Here is a 26,954-nt window from a genome sequence, read left to right on the forward strand (position 1 = left end):
TTGAGATGAGGTGTCTGAGAAGTATGATAGGGGTTACTAGGCTGGATAGGGTGAGAAATGAGGAGGTGAGGAGGAGAACAGGGGTGGAAAGGGGGTTGGGAGATAGGGGTGATGAAAGAGTATTAGGATGGTTTGGACACATGGAAAGAATGAGTGAAGAAAGACTAGTAAAAGAGGAATGGAAGGCAGATGTGGAGGGAGTGAACATGAAGGGACATCCTAAGATGAGGTGGATGGATGGGGTGGAGGGGGCTTTAGGGAAGAGGGGAATGTCTGTTGAGGAAGGACAGAAGAAAGGAGTAAATGGAGAATGGTTGTATATGGATAATGTTGTGGTGCATGAGGTGGAATGGGGGGTGAGGTAGTATGTGTGAGCAAATTTCTGACGCAGCCCGAAGGGATTTCTCCCTGTCTTCTCCTTTATGCATGGGGAGACGGAGAGGGGGGGGGGGTCGCCGATTTAATGAAGCAGCCTTGCTGTGGATGTGCTGTGTCTTGCGACACTGCTTCTAACCAGGGCAGTGGACAAGGTGCAGGGATGACCCGTCATCCGGGAGGTGCTAAGATGAGAGGGAGGGTGGAGGGGTGTGGAGTGTATTCAGGGATGGAATGGGTGGGAGGGAGTGATTTTGTGCCTTTCCTTTTTGGCTACCTCCCTTGTAAGGGGGAAAAAGCCTTGGTATATGTATGTATGTACTAACCTCCCACACTTCCATCTGGAGGTGCATGATACAGTCTCAGGAGTGAATTGGGGATCTCTTTATCAATTTCAACTGTATTTCCTTCCCATTACATAACTGGAGAGCTGACAATCAATGATTGTTCCCCTCCTGTTACTTTTAGCCAATGGCAGTGAAACAGTCCCTCCCCCACTAATAAAACACAGACCACAGTCCAGAATTTCTCCACATGGAGGGAGGGTTGAAGGACTATTGTCATCCACTGTGGGGTTGAGGGTTCCATTTATTGAAACTTAGGTGACAATTACTATTACATATGCATGATACTATATATCTATATACCAAAAGCTTTTCCCCCTTATATGGGACGTAACCAAGTCAAAGGCATGTATCTACTGTACTCCCACCCATTTCACTCCTAACCACCACCCTTTCCTCCCTCATATCTTAGCTCCTCATGAATGACAAGTCATCCCTGTATCCCTTCAAGACACATGATACACTACTGCTAAATACTTTTCATGATAATCCATGATGTACAATGTTTAGTGGTTTTGTGATCCTTATAGAAACTTCAAATGTATACAATACCAATGTTGTTTCCACATAACTCATGGTTATAGAATAATTGTTGTTGGAAGATAACCATCTGGTAAGAATTGGTGGACACTTGTGTCTGAGAGGGCAAGTTATCAGTTGTGTATTAACTCATGGGAGTGTGGTGGCTGAGTGGACTAGACCACCAGTGCCTGGAGACATAGAGGCACTGGTGGTTTGGTTCTTGGTAGAGCTGACCTGTAATGACAGTAAGAGCTTATGTGCTCAAATCCCTGAGCTCAGACCAAGGTATTGATGCCACTTTATGGAGTGGATGGTGGCTATAAGGTTAAAAGAAAAAATATTTGGCTCATTGTTTTAGGCACACTTTATTTTCATACTTGAGCCATTTTATTCCTATTATCATAGTGTTAGGCCTACATGTAGCAGTGGGTAACATTCCTGCCTCAGAACATGGAGGGTCCGGGTTCAATCCCCAGTCAGTGCAATAATACTTTATGACTCTAACCCCTATCCACAACTGCAGACATCAAGATTGCAGTAGATCAGTGTCGCATACATATGCTCACACCTAATCAGTATGACTGAGTTGATTACCCTGATTTTAGACTTCATTCACATCCATAGCCATTCCAACATACTAAAGAAACTTTGCATGCATTTCTCACCACACATAAGGCAGCATGTCCCCAGACAGGCCATGGTGTTAACACCAAAACTACCTGACAAGACATATTAATTCCCCTTACTCTCATCATTAGTAGTAGTAAGTGATTTTATTTTTTCTTATGACTTCTAACTGATGGAATGGATGCAGGGAGGAGATTGTATGAAGGGGTGGTTGTGCCAACTGTACTGTGTGGGGCAAAGATCTGGAATTTAAGAGAGGGAGAGGGGAGGAGTTTAAGTGTGTTTGAAATGAAGTGTCTGTGAAGTATGTTAGGGATTGCAGGGTTGGATGGAATGAAAAACGAGGAGGTAAGGAGGAGAGCTGGGGAGGAAAAGGAGAGAGCAGATAGGGCTGGTGACAGTGTTGGGATGGTTTGGACATACAGAAGGAATGAGTGAAGAAAGTTGGTGAAAGAGGTATGCAAGGTGGAGGTGGAGGGAGTGAAATTGAGAGGACCACTGAGGATGAGATGTAACCCCTAGTAACCTCATCTCAAACACATTCAAACTCCCTCCTCTCCTTCTCTTATGTTCCATGTTTCTGCCCCATACAGTGCTGTTGGCACATCACTCCTTAGCATCCATTCCCAAATGTCTATTTCTCATTACACTTTTTAATCCCCCAAGGCATTTACTCACTTCTCAATATAGCCTACATTCTACCCCCACCTCCACTCCTCCCTTTCCCACCACATTCGCACCCAAGTATCTTAAACTATCTACTTCCTTCAGTCTCTCTCCCTTAATACTCACTTCCAGACTGCTGTGTACTAGGAAATAAATATATTACACTAAACTGTTTTGGCCATTTATCCACAAGGATGAAGATAAAAGAAAAAACAAATGAGTGGGGGATGGGTGCATTATTTGTCTGGCTACCTCTTTTGTATGAGGGAAGAAGCCTTTTGATATAGATACATGCTGATTTTCCTAGAAACACATGAAAATGAAGAAGCATAGTAAGAAATATTAATATAGAAAACAAGAAGTATTATCGACTAAGCCTAAGAAACATCGCGTGTTTACACTCTGGACTGTCTTCTGGGAGATATTTGTCATAAAATTCTGAGAGAAATTCTTCCACTTTGAAACCAAATTGCTGGTACATAATTAGGGCTGGGTTGGTTGCAGAAACATGAAGTGTTATGTCTTTCCCTAAGCATGTCTGAAAACAAAGCAAGATCAGTGTTAAACTAACACCAAAACAATGATCATCAGATATATGTGTAAAAGGACAGATAATGTATACACTTCAAATTAGTCTAGCCTAACATTGATAGATACTTGTTTATAATTTCCAAACCTTAGTGTATACCATAAGGCCTACACTAGGCAGTTCCATGTCCATTACCACCTGTCATTCCCATCCATAAAGTTATCTAATCTTCTCTAAAAACAACTGATAGTTTCAGCACTCACTACAGGTTACTAAGTCTATTCTATTTGTTAACCACTCTATTGATAATCCAGTTCTTGCCTATTTCCTTCTTAAATCTAAATTTGTATAATTTAAATATGACGGCTTTTCCGATTTTTGCTAACAAAGAATTGCAATCAGAACTTAGTATATCTATCACCAAGGAGAGTGTGTTAAGGGTTCTTGAAAAGTTAAGAACTGACAAATCACCAGAACCTGACCAGATTCACCCACACATACTAAAGGAAATGGCAGACATCCTGGCCACACCACTCTCAATTCTGTTCAGAGCCAGCCTGGAAAGAGGAGAAGTGCCGAAGCAGTGGAAGTCTGCCACAGTTACTCCAATCTACAAAAAAGGAGACAAGTCCAACCCTGCTAATTACAGACCAGTATCACTTACCTCAGTAATTTGTAAAGTTCTAGAGCGCATCATTGCAGAAGACATCATGAACCATCTTAGAGCGAATAATCTTCTCTGCAATCAACAACATGGATTTACACCCGGAAAATCGACCACTACCAATTTGTTGGAGGCCATGGAAACCTGGACTGAAGCATTAAGTCACAATCTTCCAGTAGATGTTATATTTATGGATTACGCCAAGGCATTTGACACGGTTCCACATGAGCGCTTGCTAGCTCAACTGGCCACCCTTGGCATTAGAGGATGTACACTGAATTGGATTAGGGGTTTTCTAACGGGAAGAGAACAGTGTGTGAATGTCAATGGCTCTCTGTCAGATTGGTGCAAAGTCACCAGTGGTGTTCCTCAGGGCTCGGTGTTGGGACCCCTGCTATTTACCATGTTTGTGTCCGATGTGCCAGACCTCTTAGACAATTACATCTCTATGTTCGCCAATGACACCAAAATATTCCAAATAATAGCACATGAAGATTTCCAGCACTCATTGCAGGGTGACTTGGACAAGCTCCAAACTTGGGCTCGCAAGATGCAAATGCTCTTCCACCCAGAGAAATGCAAAGTAATGCACTTGGGCCCTAACAACCCTCAGAGGAACTACAAGATGTCATCGAACAATAACCCACCGCACTCGCTACTCGTGGCAACAGAGGAAAGGGACTTGGGTGTCATTATAGACAACAAGCTGAAGTTCTCGCAACACATTCAGGCACAGGTCAATAAAGCGAACAAAATCCTGGGAGCCCTCAAGCATACCTTTTTGGCATTGGACAAGACAGCCTTTCTACATCTATATAAGAGTCTAATCAGACCACATCTAGAGTATGCCTCAGTGATCTGGAGTCCAACTCTGAAAAGGGACAAAGACATGCTGGAACAAGTCCAGCGAAGAGCGACACGGTTGGTGCAGGGACTGTCCCATCTCTCCTATCCTGAGCGACTAGCAAGCCTTCAACTTCCAACACTACAATTCCGCAGACTACGAACGGATGTCATTCAAACTTTTAAGATCCTCAAGAATATTGACAACATAAACTACACTAAGGAATGCTCAACATGTGGGAAGGCAATGTTTAAACCTGCATTAAATACAGCCACCAGAGGACACAACTTGAAAGTCCAAATACACCATCAGCCTGGTCCAAGAAAAGGTTGTCTTCCAGCTCGAGTTTCGGAAGTCTGGAATAGATTATCGCAACACACTGTAAATGCTACCTCACTAGAAACCTTCAAGACAAGACTTGCCAAGGAGTGGGAGAACCGGTCAGACCTTTACCAATATAGCTTTTCGTATTAACCAGTCCATGGGCCAAAACGGTTGCCAAACCAAAAGAAAAGTCATCAAGAAATTATAAAGGTCTTATTACCCGAAGGGTATCAAATGACCTCTACTGAAGGTGAATACTGATGGTGAATTACTGCGAATCCTGACCTGTTGTCTTAATAATGTATATACTAATATTATTTTCAACATCTTTGATTTATTCTACCTGAATGAGATGGTACACAATAAATGTTGCAATTCCTGCTCTTCTCCACTCTGGATTAACCAAAAGGAAGGAGATATAGGCTTCATTCATATTTGTATCTGGTACAAGTATACCAAATCCAATGACGAGCTTTCGGTAAAGAACAACACAGGTGTAGTCTGGGTAGTTGAGGACTTCAGTCACTGTAAAATCAAATGAAGAAACATTACTCAACCATTTTGACTATGTCAAACAATTTTAGCTTGAAATTAGCAATGATGAAGTTTCATAAAATGTTTGTATTTACATTACAGAGTATTGAGGGAGAGAGACTGGAGGGAGTGGATAGCTTTAGATGTGAATGTAGTGGGAGGAGTGGAGGTGGAGGTAGAATGTAGATTGAGAGAAGCAAGTAAATGCTTTGGGGGATTAAAGATTGTAATGAGAAATAGACATTTGGGAATGGATGCCAAGAGGAGATTGTATGAAGGAGTGATTGTACCAACAGTACTGTATGGGGCAGAAACATGGAACATAAGACAGGAGTTTGAATATGTTTGAAATGAAATACCTGAGAAGTATGGTAGAGGTTAATAGGTTTCACTCAAAGCCAACACATCCATCTTTCTTCTCACAAACCTACTATCTCTTCCCTTTTACTCTCATCTGTACCACATCCACGCACATGAAAAGACCCAAACCATAGGGTGCTGGTTGGAAAATTCCTAGACCCTCTTATGCCTTTACTTTTTTTAGGAATGTCCCCTGTGGGCCTACAGGGAGAATAAAACTTGGTCCTAATCCCCATACCGTTTTTCTCGCCTCTTACAATCCAAGTGGGAATACTTGGTGGTAGCATTCTTTTCCCCCCACCACAAGTAAAAAAAAAAAGAATATCAGGCCAATATACAACTGGAACTAAAGATGTAAAGAAAGTGGGATCTGAAAAAGACCTAGGAGTAATTATCTCAAAGGACATGTCCTCTGATAAACAATTAAATAAAATTGTTGTTGAATCCTATAACTTACTAAGATCAATAAAGGTGGCATTTAGCTGTTTGGATGAAGAAATGATTAGAAAAATATTAGCCACATTAATAAGGCCTAGACTGGAGTATGCTGCAACATTATGGTCACCCAGTATCAAAAAGAATAAAGAAAATTGAAAGAATACAGACAGCAACTACGAAAATGGCCTCAGCACTTTCAAACTTATCATATGAAAAGAGACTGGCTAAATTGAAATTACCAACTTTGGAACAAAGAAGAGAGAGAGACAACCTACTGACCATCTACAGAATCATGAAAGGCACAGAAATACTTGATAGAGAAGACTTACTAATTTAGGACAAGAAAAACATGAGAGGAAATGGAAAGAAACTCAAAAAGGATAGTTATAGAAGAGATCTGAAGAAAAACAGTTTTCCACATAGAATGGTGGACACTTGGAACAAACTGGATTAAACGTGTGTGCAAAAACCATACACGAATTTAAGAGCAAACTAGACACCGAGATACAAAGGTGGGACACCATGAGCGTACCCCTTCCTGTAAAATACAACTACTGATGCTCTAACCCACTTGGCTAGTGAGGTAAATAAATTAACACAACATAGAGCACAGTCCAATGTTTCTTTCCAGAGATCTATGGGAGGGCCTGAGGACTACTGCCAGCTACTGTGGGGCAACTGGTTTCCATTCAATAGAAATTGAGGTCTTTGTGGCAGGATCAGACAAGGGATTAAGGAAATTAGTGACAAAGTTTGGAAAGGTGTGCAAAAGAAGGAACTTAAAAATAAATAATCTGGGTAAAAGTAAGGTGATGAGATGTACAAGGGAAGAATGTGGCAGCAAATTGGAAGTGAGTATTAAGGGAGAGAGATTGGAGGAAGTGGGTATTTTTAGATACTTGGGTGTAAATGTGGCAGGAAAGGGAGTGGAGGTGGAGAAAGAATGTAGAATTAGAGAAGCAAGTAAATACCTTGGAAGATTAAAGAGTGTAATGAATAGACATTTTGGAATAGATGCTAAGAGGAGATTGTATGAAGGAGTGATTGTGCCAACAGCACTGTATTGGACAGAAATGTGGAACATAAGAGAGGGAAAGAGGAGTAGTTTGAATATGTTTGCGATGAGGTACTTTTTTTTTTTTTTTTTTTTTTTGGGGGGGGGGGGGGTGGAATGTCACTTCCACCAAGCTTTGTTTGAGCCCATGTAGTGGGTGTTTATGAAAGACATACCTTGCAAGAGATAAAGTGGGATGGTTTAGCCTGTCTGAGGAATGTGGAGGGGGTGCAGTGGAATAGAGAGGTGCCTGAAAAGTATGATAGGGGTTTCTAGGCTGGAGAGAGTGAGAAATGAGGAAGTGATAAGGAGAATGGAGGTGGAAAGGGAGTTGGGAGATAGGGTTGATGAAAGAGTATTGGGATGGTTTGGACACATGGAAAGAATGAGTGAAGAGCGATTAGTAAAAGAGGTGTGGAAGGAGTGAACATGAGGGGCCAATCAAGGATGAGATGGATGGATGGGGTAGAAGGGGCATTAGGAAAGAGGGGAATGTCTGTTGAGAAAGGATGGGAGAAGATAGATAGGGGTGAATGGAGAATGGTTGTGTATGGATGATGCTGTGATGCATGGAAGGGAGTGGGTGGGGGTGAGGAAGTATGTGTGAAAAATAATTTGATGCAGCCTGAAGGGATTTCTTCCCATCTCTTTTTTCTGTATGAGGGGACAGAGAGGGGAGGTTGCTGATTAAATGAAGCAGCCTTGCTATGGATGTGCTGTGTCTTGCTACACTGCTTCTGACCCAGGAGAAGCCAAGATAAGAGGGAGGGAGGGGGTGAATGGGAGTGGAGCATGTGGGGATGAGGTAGCCAAAAAGGGAAAGGCACAAAAACACTCCCACCCATTTCATCCCTAAATACACTCCACACCCCTCCCACCCTCCCTCTCATCTGAGCACCTCCTGCATGACGGGTCATCCCTGCACCTTGCCCACCGCCCTGGGTCAGAAGCAGTGTCGCAAGACACAGCACATCCACAGCAAGGCCACTTCATTTAATCGGCGACCCCCCCTCTCTGTCCCCCCTTGCATATAAGGAGAGGACGGGGAGAAATCCCTTCGGGCTGCGTCAAAATTTACTCACACATACTACCCCACCCCCCACCCCCCTGCCCATTCCTCCTCATGCAATCACAACATCATCCATATACAACCATTCTCCACTCACCTCTGTCTTCCGTCCTCTCCCTTCCTTCCTCAACAGACATTCCCCTCTTCCCCAAAGCCCCCTTCACCCCATCCATCCACCTCATCCTAGGACATCCCCTCATGTTCACTCCCTCCACATCTGCCTTCCATACCTCTTTTACTAGTCTTTCTTCACTCATTCTTTCCATGTGTCCAAACCATCCTAATATTCTTTCATCAACCCTATCTCCCAGCTCCTTTTTCACCCCTGTTCTCCTCCTCACCTCCTCATTTCTCACTCTATCCAGCCTAGTAGCCCCCACCATACTTCTCAGACACCTCATCTCAAACACAATCCAACTCCTTCTCCCTTCTTCTCTTATGTTCCACATTTCTGCCCCATACAGTGCTGTTGGCACAATCACTCCTTCATACAGTCTCCTCTTCGCATCCATTCCCAAATGTCTATTCCTCATTACACTCTTTAATCCACCAAGGCATTTACTCGCTTCTCTCAATCTACATTCTACCTCCACCTTCACTCCACCTTTTCCTGCTACACTTGCACCCAAGTATCTAAAACTATCCACTTCCTCCAGTCCCTCTCCCTTAATGTTCACTTCCAGTCTACTGCCACTTTCACCCCTTGTACATCTCATCACCTTACTTTTACCCACATTTATCTTTAGCTTTCTTCTATCACATAATCTCCCAAACTCTGCCACCAGCTTCCTCAATCCCTCCTCCGACCCTGCCACAAGCGCAGTGTCGTCCGCAAACAACAGCTGGCTCACCTCCCACTTTTCTCCATTTTCTTTAACCATCTCCAATCCCTGACCCACTACCCTAGCATTCACCTCTCGCACCACCCCATCCATGTATAAGTTGAACAGCCAGGGCGACATAACGCATCCTTGACGAAGTCCCACCTTTACTTCAAACCACTCACTCTCTCTATTTCTAATCCTGACACAAGCTCTACTACTCTCATAAAAACTCTTGACAGCTCCCAAAAGCTTTCCTCCTATCCCATAAATCTGCATAACCTCCCACAGTGCCTTTCTGTCTACCCTATCATAAGCCTTTTCCAGATCCATAAAAGCCCAAAAAACATCCTTCCCCTTTCCTATAGCTTTCTCACATATCTGTCTTACCACAAAGATCTGATCTACACAACCTCTACCTGTCCTAAATCCACACTGTTCCTCACCAATTACTCCTTCTGTTCCTCTCCTAATCCTCTCAATTAAGATCCTCCCATAAGCCTTCCCTACTACACTTAACAGGCTAATCCCTCTGAAACTACTACATTCACACTTGTCCCCTTTTCCCTTGTAAAGAGGAACTATACAGGCACTTCTCCAGTCCTCCGGTACTCTACCCTCTCTCCAGCAAACATTAAATAACCTCACCAACCAGTCTACCATCACTGAACCTCCCTTTTTCAGACATTCTGCATGGCATCCATCCAGACCAGGCGCCTTACCTGCTTTCATCATCTTAACAACTGCCTTCACCTCATCCTTCCTTATTTCTCCTCCATTCTCCTCACTCATCACTCTCATTTTCTTCGCATTTCCCACTGCAGCTATCTTTCCTTCCCTATCCTCCTTCACATTTAGCAAATCCCTAAAATATTCTGCCCATCTTCCCCTTACTGCCTTCTCTTCCATTATCATCTCTCCATCTGCACCTTTTACCTTTTCTTCCCTACATGATTCGCCTCCTCTTCCTCTCTTAATTTCTTTCAAAAACATCTTTTTATTACTTTCAAAATTTTCTGTCAGAGCAGAGATGGGTGTGGAGGAGGAATGGGGATGGTTCAAGGAGGGAGTCTTAAAGTGTGCAAGGATGGTGTGTGGAACAAGAAGGACAGGGGGAAATAGAAGAAAGGGTAGTGAATGGTGGGATGAGGAAACAAAGAAGGTTGTAGAAGAGAAGAAGCGAGCATTCACAGATTGGTTACAAAAGAGGACAGGGGAGTCATATGAGATGTACAAAGAAAAGAAAAGAGAAGTAAAGCAAAAGGTAAAGGAGGCAAAGAGGAGAGCAGATGTGAAATGGGGTAAGAGTATGACAGAAAATTTTGAAAGTAATAAAAAAAGGAATGGGTAGGAGTGAATTTTATGTTGTTTTTTTTTTTCTCTCCCTTGTAGGTATGTAGAAGTTAATGTAACATCATGTCATAACAACCACTTGTTCTTATCTTCAGCTAGTCTGTCCTAATCTAGAATACTTACAATCAATTCCAGGCCAGAAGAACTGTCTAGCAAGAACATTCATGGCTGCAATGTGTTTAGTGGTCACATAACAATAGTCAATTGGGTGACTAGTGGGTGGCTTCCAATTTGGGTCATTTCGGTGGGGATATGCAATAATTTCATTTAAAAGATGCAGCTTTGGTGGAGTACTTTCATAATCCCTTCTAATAAATGGCTTGAGTTTCCTATAAATATTGAAAGTTGTTTAAGATTTATTAATTACATTTAATAACAAAGTTATTTCATATACCAAATACAACTAATATTCAATACCTAAAAACTGTCATATTTTGAATCACAGAGCAAGGAAGGGTGAAGGCAAGGGATAGGGATAAGTGGTGGATGGTTGTAGATGCAGCCCATGAGGAATTTCTCCCTATCTTCTCTATTTTCTGCATGAGGAGATGAGGAGGAAGGGTCAACATGTAAGTGAAGCGTCCATGTCATGGATGCACTGTGTCTTGCTGCATTGCTTCTGACCCAGGCAGTGGGCAGGAGACAGGGATGACCCTTCATCCACAAGGAGCTAAGATAAGAGGAAAACAAGGGTGGTGGATGGGAATGGGTGCATGCCTTGACTTGGATATCTCCCTTATATGGGAGAAGATGCCCTTGGTTTATATATAAATAGATAGTTTACCTTAGTGTGTATGGACTATGAATAAATGCATTTGACTGTGTCTCGCCAATTAGTTTAACCAAGAATTCAGATGAAGTTTCTTCCACCTTCTGGGATTTGCTGTTAGTCACCTGGAGGTCAGATAATGGAAACATATAAATAATTAATGTACTTTACATTACTGAGCCAATGAGGAAACAAAAAATACAAACTACAAACCTTAGTAAAATGGTCCAACAACTATATACACATATTACCTGAAACCTGTCAAGAACTCTGACACCATTCATCTCTTTACATGACAGCATATCTTGTTGCTGGATGCGCTCTAAACGAGTCATAAGTCGCCCATGCTGCTCAATTGATGACAATTCAGCATCAATGTTGAAAATTGGCAATCTATGTTCTCTCTTAGCCAATCTGTAAAATTGAAAATATCTTTTAACCATTATCATTCCAGTGCTCTTGAAAGTTAAGGGCTTCATGTGTCAGTCAAGGTAATAATTCACTGGTAAACAATAAGAAATGCATCCCTTGAAAATTAAACATATTTCTCCTACCATCCTTTACTATCATGACATTTTGTTCAGAATTTGTTCTGTTGAATACCTGATGATATTACTCATTTAGCTCATGGTAAGACTCGGAACTGATGGGCAAAGACCAGCTTGGCCCCTTCATTACAATGACATTCTTAAATAGATTTAATTTATTAACACTTGACAGTTTTAATCAGCTGAGAGGAAAACCCATACTCTACCTTACATATGGAAATCCCTCAGTTGCCAAGAGGGATTTGAAATATTCAGTAATCAATTTCTAAGGAGTACCATATTTCTAAATTAGCCTTTTTGTGGAGATTCACAGAAAAAAATTACTGTACTATTATAACTTCTATGATGAATTTATTATAAACTTTCACCAAACCCCTCAACCTGATGTTTTGACTTTGGTGTTACCTAGACAAAAATTTAAAAATAGCATCACTCAAGAAAATGAGGTTAAACTTACCGAACATGAAGTTTCCTTCTTAGGTAGTACAGATGCGGAGGAAGAGATGCAACTGCAAGCATGCGGTCCAGCTGACGCATTAGTTGCCGTTCCTCATACTGACTCATTAAGCGCACACTGAAATAGGATAGATATGAATTAAATAACTCAATATATTTAGTCTTATGCAATGTTCCAATACATGAAGGTCACTAGTACACGTCTGTTCGATCTGTAAAATTTTTGTTGTTCACACATTAAAAGAAAATCCTTTCAATATCTAACAGCATTTCTTTCTTAACCCCTTCTTTTAAGTGACATCCACAAAGTTGAAGATACAGTATTACCTGGATCAGAAACTACACAATATGTCACCATATTCTCTGCCTCAGGAACTAAATATCAACCCATTAATAGATTCAGCATGCCACTATTCTCCTTTTTTCCCATGGGCTTTCCTTCTCATATTTTGTAACATATTACATGTTTATCATTATGATCTGGAACCAATGGCAGGTACCTGCTTGTGATATTCCTGCAAGATGGACAGTACAGCTGCCCATTTTCAAAACCCATCAACCCCTCACCTTCATCAGGAGGTAAAGCCCTGATAGACTGACACTTATTCTCTTGATTGGCCCCAAGATCTCTGTCAATCAACTTCAAATGTATTTCTTACACATTTTCACACATGGACAGCTAACCACCAGTGACTGTTCTCCTCCTACTTTCAGTTGACGACACAGAAAGTCCCACGCCCATACAATACACAGACTAGTCCAAAATTTCTCTTCAGAGATCTGTGGTAGAGCCTGAGGACCATTGCCAGCCATGGTTGTGGGTTTTCCACTTAGTGAAACTCAAATCAATAATTACTGTTGTCACTCTAGTCTTGTTAATGACATTATTATTTGTTTTATTTGTAGTGAGTGAGTCCTAAGTGTTTTCCTTTAAACTTTACTGATTTTTCAGACTAACCTGACTCAATTACAATATTTTTCTCTTATGATTAATAATTAAATTTTTGCAGATTCAGACTTAATGATAATTTTTTCAGTCCCTATTAAGCAAAAAAATGGTAAATAATGTATTAAACACATATATTTTTGAAAAATATACATCTTTTGTATTTTTCATAATAATATGCATAGGGGAATGTCTGGAGAAGTCATACTATTAGTAGTAAATATTTCTTAAAATTCAGTTTTGAGGTGAGAAATCACAATGGGTGCAAAATCAATGTCAACTATTTAGCCAAGCATGGAATCAAGGTTTTCCAGTTAGGGTATGTATGTTTTTTGAGGATTTGAAAATATTCTTACAAAAAATACATGTCTCTCCTGTATAGGGAGGGGCAACCCATACTGGGTGTCATGCAATATGTACAATTTAACTGACACCTCATATTGCACCTAAAATGTAATTTCATTGAACTTAACAACATATAAGAAATCAAAGAAAAAAAACTCACTAATTTCTTGGGCACCATTTTCCACATGGGATGTTATTTCATCATTATCTTCACAAATACACACATTTTGTGATGTTTTATCACTTTTTTACAAAAAAAAAAAAAAAAGCACATTCAAAATTCACCTGTACAGGTTGTCTTCATACACATGGCCCCTAACAACAAACATTTCTTCCTTCACACCTCTCAAGGAGCTATTTTCACTTGTTTGGCCACTGTTTTCACTCAGAACCATGTTAATATGGCTATTCTCATTATTCAAATGTATACCAAATGAAGCGCAATATGCAATTGTGGGACACTATATTAGGAACCACAAATTTCATCTGACCTTTAAAAAAATATATATATATGGTAACCACAACAAGAGAGCAGGTGCCAAAACAAAATGGCAGTGTTGTGGGGCATCTTGATCTTCCTCAGAAAGTGTGATGTTCTCATACAGGTGATAGTTTTTTTCTCAGTAGCAACTGTAGGTATCACCCCCATAAATGACTTGACTCCGCATCACATATGAAAAGGTCTTTTCCTTCATATTAGGGGGGTGGCCAAGTCAAAGCATACATTAACCCCACACCTATTCATCATCTCTCCCATCTTAGCCCTTTGTGGATAAAGAGTCATTCCTGTTCCCCAGCTGCACAGGTGAAAGGCAAAAATGAGACACAGCCTCCATGTCTGGGCCTGACAGTTGGAGCTGGTTTAACTCCACTTTTTATCATGTGATGACCCTCCCCCAGTTCATCCACTCAGAAATATAATGAGCAGACATCCCTTTGGGTTATGTAATTTCTTCATCCATTTAAGCAACAATCTGGTTTAAATTCAGTGTCTTCCTATTTTCATTTGCCACTGGGTATATATTTTTCACATCTTTGTCCTCTTAACTGCCATTTCCAGAAGCATGTTTGTTATGGTTTAAGAAGCTTATACATGTACACCAATGATTTTCTGGCAGCTATGAAAACAGCAGTGTGACAATTTCTTTTATAATTTTGATTCTGAGATAACATATTGTATACATTCCTACATTCACTATTTCCTCTTTAACGCATTACATCCAAACATATAATTTTCTAAGAAAACATCATGATACAGACAGCAATTTGGAAAATATATGAATATATTTTTCAGAAATAAAATTTGTTGACTCTTTCATAAAAAAAAATTGTTCCATAAAACTTTTTATTTCTGTTATCATTATATTTTCAATTTATATCACTATTAAAACAGATGGCCTCGCCACTGTTATGCTATCTATATACCAAGGGCTTCTTCTCCCATACAGGGGAGGCAGCCAAGTCATGGCATGCACCCACTCCCACCCATTCCACTCCCATCCACCACCCTTTCATCCCTCTCATCTTAGCTCCTCATGAATGAAGGGTCATCCCTGTCTCCTGCCCACTGCCTGGGTCAGAATCAAAGTAGCAAGACACAGCACATGCACAGCAAGGACATACTACTGCCATGCTATTGAGAAAAAAAAAAAAAAAAAAAAAAAAAAAAAAAAGCAAAGTTAAAATGTACCTTTTTGCTTATATGTCACTGAAGATGTTATTAAAAATTTTAACAGATTGAAAGTGTCTGAAAATGTTAACTATAAATTACTGTGTCATCTCCATCAGGTTATTTTTATTTACACAAATATTAACCTTAGAGATATCATAATAAAACAAATAGTACAGCATTTCTCAACCTTTTTTACTGTATCATCTCCATCAGGTTATTTTTATTTACACAAATATTAACCTTAGAGATATCATAATAAAACAAATAGTACAGCATTTCTCAACCTTTTTACCCTTGCGTAGCCTTTAAATTAAATTGCATGTCTCAAGGAACCCCTGCACGCAAAAAAAAAAAAAATGCATATACCATATCTTTCTCATTTTATTTTCATCGTAATAATAGGTTAGATAGGATGATATCTATATTACATTATTACAATAACCAAGAATATGTCATGCATGTTTAATTATATCACGTATATGAAATGGAAGGATGGGAGAGGACAGAAGACAGGGGTGAATGAAGAATGGAAGGATGGGAGAGGACAGAAGACAGGGGTGAATGAAGAATGGTTGTATATGGATGATGTTGTGGTGCATGAGGTGGAATGGGCGGGGGGATGGTGGGTGAGGTAGTATGTGTGAGCAAAATTTGATGCAGCCCAAAGGGATTTCTCCCCGTCTTCTTTTATGCATGGGGGGACGGAGAGGGGGGGTCGCTGATTTAATGAAGCGGCCTTGCTGTGGATGTGCTGTGTTTTGCGACACTGCTTCTGACCCAGGGCAGTGGACAAGGTGCAGGGATGTCCCGTCATCCAGGAGGTGCTAAGATAAGAGGGAGGGTGGAGGGGTGTGGAGTGTATTCAGGGATGGAATGGGTGGGAAGGATTTTATGCCTTTCCCTTTTTGGCTACCTCCCTTGTAAGGGGGAAAGAGCCTTGGTATATGTATGTACGTGTATGAAATCAAATCAAAAATCAAAAGTGCATTAGCTTATCTCACCTTAGGGACCTTTTGCGGAACCTTAGGGTTCCAGGGAACCCTGGTTGAGAAATGCTGAAATAGCATGTTGAGCTAATTTTACTGAAATATTCAACAAAAACCACATTCTAAATAAAAAGTCCAAAAATGACCCCAAAAAATTGTACATCTTTGTAATCTTCTCACCATTGCCAGTCACAGTGTTGCCTAATGGTGATGACTTATGCCACACATGAAGTCCCGATGTCCCCTGATATGCTCCAGCCTCCCTAGGCCTTATGCCACACAATTTTGTTCCCTTCCTATTCTCTCTCTCTATACTAACCAACTCTGGGAGGCAGTGAGCAGCAAGGGAACAAATGCTAGACACCTCTCAGCAAGGTTCTTCCTTGTCTTGCTTCTGGGCAACATGCCTGCTGCACACAGAACAGATTTAATTTTTACAGCAAAAAGTATTGAAACAATACAAAAGTAAATAAATTGTGGACAATAGAAATACTATACACAGTGATGTATATTGAGAACAGGAATAAAAAATTTATTATAGCAAAGAAATAATAAGATATAATGATAAAATGAATAGGACATCTTCCACTCACCCTATGGCCAAGCAGCACCTGTTGCAGTGCAGGTACAGGAGGAGGGCACACAAACCATCTTTGCACCCCCTGCACACATCCCTCCTGTTCCTGGGTACCTGCTGCACCACTTCTTGTTCATGTTACTGTTGAACAAGAGGGACCTGTCTCTCTCAGGACCCTGTTGGACCTGCACATCAAGTGTGGCCAAGTCGAAGGTTCAATGAATGATACCCACAAAGTCCAATGAGAGGCAGGTAATCAAAACCCACTGCTGTGCCCAAGGGCAGCCGAGTTCCATCAAGAATTTCCACTGATGGAGTGGCTGCCCAGTGTTGGCACTGTAAATGACCCAGCCTTGAGCAAGCCAAGGAAGATGCAGTGGCCACCTGTGTATTTTCCTGTTGCAGGTATAGGTGGCACACATCTGATCAAAGTCACTTTTGCACCCCCACCCCCACCCCTTGTAATACAGCATTTCCTTGGACTTTTCATTTGCACCCAATGTTAGCTGGTCAATAAGTGGTCATACATATTTGAAAGGTGTACCAGTTCCTTATGCCTCCCTGTTGTGTTTTTTGGTGCATAGGACATCAACATCATACTGTTGGTGTACAGGAAGGCATTAAACCCTGGTGCACAGCCTTCCAATGAGTGCATTGGCAGGGGGGAGGAGGTATCTGAGGTGTATTGGCCTTGATAGTGTCCACAAAGGTAAGACTACAATGCAGAAGCAAGGTCAATGGCAAAGGAAACTGACATGAACCAATTATCCACCATGACATTTCTGTTAGTGTAGTGGTATGGTCACATCAGTTCCCAAACAAAGTAGTGGCCCAGAGCCAGCTTACCCTAGGGTGGGGAATCCTGCTCGCTAATGTATGGGATTACCCCAAGTAGGTCCTTTGTTTTACTGTCACTACACAATACACACTTGATCCTGTAGTTTGCTAGCTTCTTGGGAATGTACATTCTGAAGCAAACCCTCCCTCAAAAAGCAAGTACACCTAGGTCTCTTAATCCAATACTCGCCAACCGTCACTTGTGCAGATGTTTGGGCCCTGGACATAAACCCACTTTGGGAATTGGTTCAGGTCATAAAACACTACCAATTCCCAAGTGGGTTTATGTCCAGAGCCCAAACATCCACACAAGACAATTGGCAAGTGTTGGATTAATAGACCTGTTAGTTGATGGTGAGGGTGTCTCCAAGAGCATACATTTGTCCACAGCACTCTACAAAGCCATCCCAAACTGATCTGTTGGGGTAAATTTGTCCACCTGGTGTCACTCCTTGCAAGTTTCAAGGTTGTCAAACCTCAGACAGTTGAGAAAAAAAAAGAGAACCTCCTTGCTGACATGGCAGCTCTGAATGGAGGATTACCCATTTTTGAGCTCTACAACTCATGGACGTATAAGTGGTTGCTTTTTTTGCACGCCCAACAGGCGGAGGACACCTAAGAAAGCCTGCATCTCCACAAGATTTGTGTCTTTCACAGTCCCTTCTTGCCTCTTGTATTCCTCCCTGACAGTGGTAATTTTCTTGATTGTCCAATGCACAATCTCAGTGATGACTTTGTCAGGAAAGATGAGACCAAGCACCAAGATGATGATGGTCACCCCTCTCCATGTCTCTTTTGTAGCTCTATTAGCCTCTCAAATGATATTCCTCTCAAGAATCTGCCAATTACATCAAGGTGGTTGGCACTGCCAGTGAAAGTCACACAAGCTAGACAGCTTACCAAGGCCAAAGTCAACAACAATAGGAGTGGGTTCTGTAATGGCACCATGATGTTGTCAAATTTGTCAGCCACCAGCAATAGGAGATGAACTGTATGGGATTTCATGTCAGGGTTCACTGGGGTCAGTAGGGTGGATGGGTGATACTAGAGCAGGTGGATATTTGTGAGGCATAAAAGAAGTAGTTGGGGCCTGGTGACTGGGATGGAGTGACAAACATATGTTTCAAGGTCACTTTGGACATCATCAATGTCAAGCAGAAGCACCACTTCCCTTAGAATGCCACTTTTTTCCATACTGTACTTCCTCTTGACCAATGCCATTGAAATACAGTTAGTTTTGCTCCATCAACACATTATGCTTCATAGGAACACTCACAAGATCCTAACTTACCAGTTTTGTATGGAATACCAGAGAATTGGCTACAGATGGAGAAAAAAAACAAAAAAAAAAACAGGAGCAATGTGAATGCAGCTCATACACACGGGACAGAGTCCATACTGATATGTCATGGCAGCTGAGCACCGTAGGCCTTAGAGCACCTCTGCAATGCAAAATTGACCTAAATTTGGAACACCAGATGACACTACTATTCCAGGTTTAACTTTACAGGTGTTCACAAAACAGTCTGTTGGTTGATCCTGGTAAAACTTAGCACAAGAACACTATCTCCACCACCACAATCCCACCACAAAACCATAAGCCCCTACAATAATCATACATACATATACCAAAGGTTTTTTCCCCCTTATAAGAGAGGTAGCCAAAAAAACAAAGGCATAAAAAACACACCCATTCTATCCCTATCACATTCCTCTCCCCTCCCTCTTATCTTGGCACCTCCTGGTGCCATAATCTCATCACCACCACCCTCATTAATATTCCTGTAGAACTGCAACACTTTTGATCTCTACACCAAAGGCTTCTTCCTCCTTCTATGGGAAGTAGCAAGCCAAGGCTTCACCCACTCTCACCCAATGTTTCCCTCTCATCTTAGCTCCTGCCCACTAACTCGGTCAGAAGCTAGTTATGCACCAGCATTTGTCATGTCAAATGCTGGCACATTTGACACAAGAATCAAGCCATCAGTTCACACAAATGCATCGAGATCATCTGTGTGTGACAGGTGATTATGAGTAGGAGCATGTTGATCTGGCAGGTGATGAGGTGCATGAGCTTGTTAGTGAGGCAGTATGGATGATAAGTGGCAGCGAAAAAAATACACAGGAGCGACGAGCGATTTCGCTCATGAAAGTTCCAATGTCGCTCTCACAAATCCAATAGCGGGAGCGATCCCCCACAAAAAAAATTGCTCCCGCAGCAAAATTCAACGTTTTTCATGCATTATCCATCATTTGGCAATCCCTGAATCCCATCACTATTGATGAAAGGATCAGAGCAAACACAACTTACCCGTGATCAATCATTGCATTATCAATTGATATAATAAACGCAACGCATCAATCAACTTTATTTTTTTGATGTACGTACGTATGTGTACGCGGTATAGCTGCTAGAGTTCAATGGCTTACCAAGCCTAGCTTCGTATCAGCTGCATGCGCGCGTATACTAGTACATGTTGATTAGACTCTACACGACTATCGTGCTACATAATGTCGCTAGTTGTGAATTGCATGGTACCTGTATGCAGGGAAGTTCATTGGTTGCATGCAGCTAGTTGCCCAATCAATGTGCTGACTACATGTACAAAGCACCATACCCAATACCACATCACCGCATGCATACATACACTGTACATATGCAAACTTGCTCGAGGCCTAGGAGGGAAACTGGGAAATCCCATTTATAACCTCGCTCACATATTTATGAGAAAACAAAATAGAATAAAATGTTTGGTTAATAATTGAGAGTATATAAATTTAAGTATAAATATGAACATGCGCGCGTATACTAGTAAATGTTGACTGGACTCTACACGACTATCGTGCTACATAATGTCGCTAGTTGCGAATTGCATGGTACCTGTATGCAGGGAAGTTCATTGGTTGCATGCAGCTAGCTGCCCAATCAATGTGCTGACTACATGTACAATGCACCATACCCAATATCACATCACCGCATGCATACGTACACTGCACATGTACAAACTCACTCGAGGCCTAGGAGGGAAACTGGGAAATCTCATTTATAACCTCACTCGCATATTTATGAGAAAACAAAATAGATTCAAATGTTTGGTTAGTAATTGAAAGTAAATAAATTTAAGTATAAATATGAACATTTGATAATTATATATACATGGCTCTGGAAGTATAAAAAATGGCTCTGGTGGGAAAAAAAAAAAAAAAAAAAAAAAAAAAAAAAATTCCCTGATAAGTGGCATGGCATGGGGAGGGAGGTTATACACCTCAGATTACTCTATCAGTGGCTTTACTTCCATATCACACCACTGCATTGTTGCCTTGATCCTCTGACCTTTATTATTTACACATTTTGTCTATCTATATACCAAGAGCCTTTCCACCCTTACTAGAGAGATCTATACAAAGTCAAAGGCACATACCTACTCCCACCAATTCCATTCCCATCCACCACCTTGTATCCTGCCCAATGCCCTGGGTCAGAAGCAATGCAGCAAGACACAATACATCCACACCACATTTTGTAAAAAAAAAAAATAATAATAAATAAATAAATAAAATAATAATGGAAATAATACATACATACATACATACATATACCAAGACTTTTTTCCCCTTACAAGGGGAGTAGCCAAAAAGAAAAAGGCATAAAATCATTCCCACCCATTCCATCCCTGAATACACTCCACACTCCCTCTTATCTTAGCACCTCCTGAATGACGTAATAATAATAAAATAATTTAATTAATGAAGCATGGTGAACACGGTGATACACAGAAATGTATACTCTGGTCAGCATCAGGTGCAGCGAAAAAAATACACGGGAGTGACGAGCGATTTCGCTCGTGAAAGTTCCAATGTCGCTCTCACAAATCCAATAGCGGGAGCGATCCCCCACAAAAAAATCGCTCCCGCGGCAAGATTCAACGTTTTTCATGCATTATCCATCATTTGGCAATCCCTGAATCCCATCACCATTGATGAAAGGATCAGAGCAAACACAACTTACCCGTGATCAATCATTGCATTATCAATCGATATCATAAACGCAACGCATCAATCAACTTTAATTTGTTGATGTACATACATATGTGTACGCGGTATCACTGCTAGAGTTCAATGGGTTACCTAGCCTAGCTTCGTATCAGCTGCATACGCGCGTATACTAGTACATGTTGATTAGACTCTACACGACTATCGTGCTACATAATGTCGCTAGTTTTGAATTGCATGGTACCTGTATGCAGGGAAGTTCATTGGTTGCATGGAGCTAGCTGCCCAATCAATGCGCTGACTACATGTACAATGCACCATACCCAATATCACATTACCGCATGCATACATACACTGTGCATTATGCAAACTCGCTCCAACATGAGTAATGAGTTAACCTTCCAATAGTTTGAAGGAAATCGAATCTGCAAAAACATGGCTCTGGAAGTATCAAAAATGGCTCTGGTAATTAAAAAATGGCTCTGGTGAAATTGGAAAAAAAAAAAAAAAAAAAAAAAAATGGCTCTGGAAAAAAAAAAGTATTTTTTCCCTGATCATGTGATGTTGAATCTGACAATGCAGCCTTGCACTAGTTCCCCTTCCTAGATGCCTATCCTTTCTTGTCTAAAGTGGCTAACAACTGGAAGTTAGTAGTGAATGCTGAGTAGTCAGTGCTGAAACTATTGGCTGTTTTAATAAGTTAGATAACTTTATCAATGGGGATGATAGGTGGTAATGGATATGGAACTGCTAAGTGTAGACCTTATGGCATTTTGCAGCTTCCTTCATTCTTGTTCTTCCCTGTTGATATGGACTGTAATGCATTGACACTTTTATCCTTGTGGGCAATCTTACACCATTGTCCATACCCTGTTGATAAAAATATATATATATTTTTTCATTTACCTTTAAGTGTAATGTCAGATGACATTTTTAAACCAGCAGGTGATTAAATAATAATTTTGATTTTTCTTATATACTGTAGTCAATCAGCTATTAATTATTACAAGTTTTCCAAATACATTTCAGTGCCCAATCTCATTACTGTTTTAATTGACTCAAGCACAATAAAAGAAAAGACAATTAAATATGTTCTTTTATTAATTCTTAATACACACTGTACATACATATAGAAGCCCCATTCTCCTTTCAATGGGGGTAATAAATTCAAAGTATACATCCATTATGTACACATTAAATCCCGTTTAAATTCTTCCACATGATGACACCTACGTAGATGTCATGCAGCGCAAGTGGGTATACAAGGATGCCAGTGTTGCCATCCTGATTACATTAATTTGTAAGTGTAGTTGAATGACCCCCAAATTCTGTGAACTGGGTTAATAGCATTTTCTGTGTTTATCATTACTGAAAGTGAAAGAGTATGAGTAAATCAGCAGTGACTTAATATTCTATAACGAAAGTATTGTGATGCATCATTGTACATCATGCGTCCGATGGTGTGCGCAAGAATTTGATTCATTGAAGAAGTTAATACCCCTCCAATCTCAGTATCTCATAAATGAAGGGTCATCCTCATCTGTAACCACAGTACTCAATAATTCAGTGAGAGCACAACATATATATTATCTAACAAATAAGATGTTATTTATGTTACATATTAAACGCAAGTTAATTTTTGCTGTTCATTAGCAGACAATATCAAATTATAACTAAAGAAAAAGAAAATAGACATTTTAGCTATTTTGCATCAATGAGACTTTTGTTGCTGCATCACTGATGACAGGTAATTTATGTCGGGTTTGTATTTTGTAACCTTCAGAGATATGCATGCATTGCTAGTGTCATCTGTAAGGCTACTCCTGTAACGAGATGTGAAATTCATTGCTGAGAACAATGATTCACACGAATATGTAGACAAAAAAATAGATAACAATGCTGTTGCAAGGTTTTTTAAACATACAAAAGTTTCTGGAACTGTATTCCAAATCCTTAATACCTCATTTTCTGCACTTCTCTCTGTTACTCCGGTCTCTAATCGTTCCTTTTCAATATTTTCCAAGTCAGCTCTCAAGTCAACAAATTTGCGACTCCAAATTGAGCTACTTTGAAAATCAATCAACTGCATTTCAAAATCATCTATATCTATCCATGAAAACATTTGTAAGTTTAGTTCATCCAGTTTCATACTGTCTGGAAACTTAATGAATTTTGCTGTTTGTTCTAATTCTTTAAACTTAATAAATCTTGAAGAGAACTGCTCAACAGTTGACTCAATGATTTTCAAAAATAGTTTTTGAAGGCATTGGTGGTACATTTTGTCATCCTCTTGGAGATTACTTATATATCTTTTCAGGTTTGGAAAATATCTAAATTTCTCAGTGTCTACATCCCTTTTAAAAACTCCAAGTTTCATTTCGAAAGCCTTTATTTCATCAAACATAATATCAAGTGTCTTTCCAGAGCCTTGTAATCTCCCATTCAAGTCATTTAAATGTTTGCAAAAATCAGCAAAAAACATCAGTTTACAAACCCACATGATGTCATACATTTCTTGAAAAGTTATTTGTTGATTAGTCAAAAGAAGATTGATCTCATCCAGGCATTCAACAAATTGCTTCAAAACAAAACTTTGGTTAAGCCAATGAGCACTATTGTACATTTTTAGCCCTTTGTACATCAAATCCACCTCATTCAATAAATTCTGAAATTGTTTTTTATTTAAAGCACTTGCAGAAATGTAATTAACAACTTTGGTTACTGTTTGCATCACTTCTTGAAGTTCCCTTAGACCAATATTTGCAAATAAAGCTTCCTCATGTACAATACAATGAAAATTGACCAATGGATGACCAACATAATTTGTAAAAAGATTTACAAATCCTGTTTCCTTATCAATCATGTTCGGTGATCCATCCGTTGTGACAGATACTACTTTTGAGATGTGAATTTGCCGAATAGATAATTCATTCATAACTGCTTTGCATATTTCAACCCCATTGATACACTCAGGTAATGTAACAAGGTTCACCAACTCTTCACATACTTTGTCAATCCTACAAAATCGAGCAAAAATTGCTAATTTAGTTGATGATGTAATGTCTGTAATTTCATGAACAGAAATAGAAAAAAACTTACATGAAGCCAAATCTTTTGATAACTGCTTTGCTGTATTTCTTTCCAGCTTCAGTATCCTATCTTTTACAGTTTTTCTACTAACAGACAACTCTTTAATGCGTTGAATAATTTGTTCTTTTTCAGAGAGATTGTCAAAAAGGAAAGGAGCACATTCTAGCCATACTTCTTTAATATACTCCCCATCACTGAGTGGTCTTCCATGTTGAGCTATAATTTTTGAAACCTCAAAACTAGCAGCAACTAAGTTGGAACTAAGTTTGCTTGAAACAGATGTCACCAAAGTATCAGAATCAGACTGATTTCTTTTATTGTTCAATTCATGAGAAATCAATTCTCTTCGTTCTTCCTCACTTTTATTATTCAAATCTTTATGAACTGTTTCAAAGTGTCTCTTCACTGAAGAAGTCCTACAGACAACTGATTCAGAACAGAAAATGCAAAATGCTTTGTTACCTTTTTTACTCATACCATATTTTTCAGTCCAGTCTTCTTTAAATTTTCTAATATCTCCTTCATCAGACTGATTTCTTATATTACTCAGTTCATGAAAAATTAATTCTCTTCGTTCTTGCTCACTTAAATTGTTCAAATCTTTATGAAGTGTTTCAAAATGTCTCTTTACTGAAGAAGTCCTACAGACAACTGATTCATAACAGAAAATGCATAATGCTTTGTTATCTTTCTCTCTCATGCCAAATTTTTCAGTCCAGTATTCTTTAAATTTTCTTGTATCTCCTTCATTTGAATGTCTATATTTCTTTGCTGGTGGTTGTGACATTCTGTACAATCTGTAAAGGAAAGGTACCAATTAAAATGTGGGAGTTAAGAATGATGCTACCATGTTCCCATATGTCATAGAAGCCAACTAACTGGGATGAGCAAAGGGACTAGGGATGCTCCTCTCTGTATTTTACTCTTCCAAATATCCAAGACATAAGAGGGTCTGGGAGGTAAACTCCTACCAGAACCTCAATGAATGTGTAGATGTGGTACAGATGAAAGCAGAGGAAAATGCTGGTAGTAGGTTTGTAAGAAGATAAATGGATGTGTTAGTGCTGAGTGAAATGAGACTGAAAGGGATATGAGAGTTAGAGTTTGGAAAGAGGTAGATGTCAGGAGGATGGCTGTGATAGAAAAGGAATGATATAGCTACAGCAGATGAAGAAATACAAAGTGTACTGAAAGAAATGAAAACTGGTATGACACCTGGGTTAGATAGTTATCAAGGGAAATATCTGATGAAGAAAGAAGTTATGGTTGAATGGCAGGAGGTTATGTTTAATGTATGTCTAAAGGAAGTGTACCAGTAAATTGGAAGAGTTGTAGGTTTGTAAACGCATGTGCCAAAATCAGCCAATCAGCAAAGTTTATCACATGGCACACAAAATTGCTGGAAACATGTCATTATTTACTACATTTTAAGTATGGGGGAACCTTTTCAATAATAATAATAAAAAAAATCATATTGATGTTTGCCATCCTCACAGCTGCAGTTTGTACTTACATCATTAGTAACTATCATTCTGAGTATTTCAAATCTCATATATAAGTATTGCAAATTATTAGTTACATTTTAGCAATAAAAAAAATCAAGATGGGCAAACATCTTATATCTACCATGAGTTAGGTTAAGTTAGGGGTAGAATTTCAGGTCCACGCAAACACAGATACTAACATGAAACTTACATTGTCCAAAACCTATCCTTACCATTCCAAGGAAAAAAGATAGTAAAATTTCAGAAGTGCACACCTAAGCAATAATCATTAGAAAATTAAATATCAATTTTGTAAATCATAATAAATCCACATAATATACATTTTTCTTGGCAGAAATCAATAACAGAAAAAGTTACTTAAAGCAATACATTTAGGAACAGATCGCTGGGGCTGTTTGAGACACCATCTTTGTTTTGATAGATGTGGTGGTCAAAGAAATTAAAGTATGATAAATTTGTCTATTCTAACCTAACATAACCTGTATTTAGTAATATGATACCTCTAATATTGGTCATCTTGTCAGGGATGTTGATAGCCAGTTTTGGTATCCGATCAGACTGCAGGGAGTACAGGAGTTGCATAGCTTTAAGAAATGCATGAATCTCAGCTCTGTAGTATAGTTTTTTTTTTAAATATGTACTGTACCAGGTACTGATGGAAGTACTGAGGGCGTATTCTAGATCCCATGGTCACAGCTTTATTCAG

The 26,954-nt window shown here is 39.8% G+C and overlaps 1 protein-coding gene across 12 annotated transcripts in view; it reads right to left on the minus strand.

Annotated features, from left to right (window-relative positions):
- Nucleotides 1-443: 443 nt before the first annotated feature.
- The window catches only part of LOC143036187 (cysteine-rich protein 2-binding protein-like), a 106,476-nt gene continuing 79,965 nt past the window's right edge, over nucleotides 444-26,954 (minus strand). For 9 of the 12 annotated variants that reach the window (XM_076203471.1, XM_076203603.1, XM_076203539.1 and 6 more), the window contains one exon: nucleotides 22,736-25,540. In XM_076203471.1, the coding sequence (XP_076059586.1) occupies nucleotides 23,365-25,540 (2,176 nt within the window). In that variant the 3' untranslated portion in view covers nucleotides 22,736-23,364. Of the gene's footprint in view, nucleotides 3,073-5,238; nucleotides 5,421-10,647; nucleotides 10,854-11,308; nucleotides 11,419-11,544; nucleotides 11,708-12,298; nucleotides 12,416-22,735; nucleotides 25,541-26,748; nucleotides 26,878-26,954 lie in introns of those variants that run through there. The other 3 variants (XM_076203841.1, XM_076204554.1, XM_076204223.1) reach the window with 3 other exon arrangements.

This window comes from Oratosquilla oratoria, chromosome 1, assembly GCF_046742065.1.
Source record: "Oratosquilla oratoria isolate Oo_2021 chromosome 1, ASM4674206v1, whole genome shotgun sequence".
Classification (NCBI taxonomy): domain Eukaryota; kingdom Metazoa; phylum Arthropoda; class Malacostraca; order Stomatopoda; family Squillidae; genus Oratosquilla; species Oratosquilla oratoria.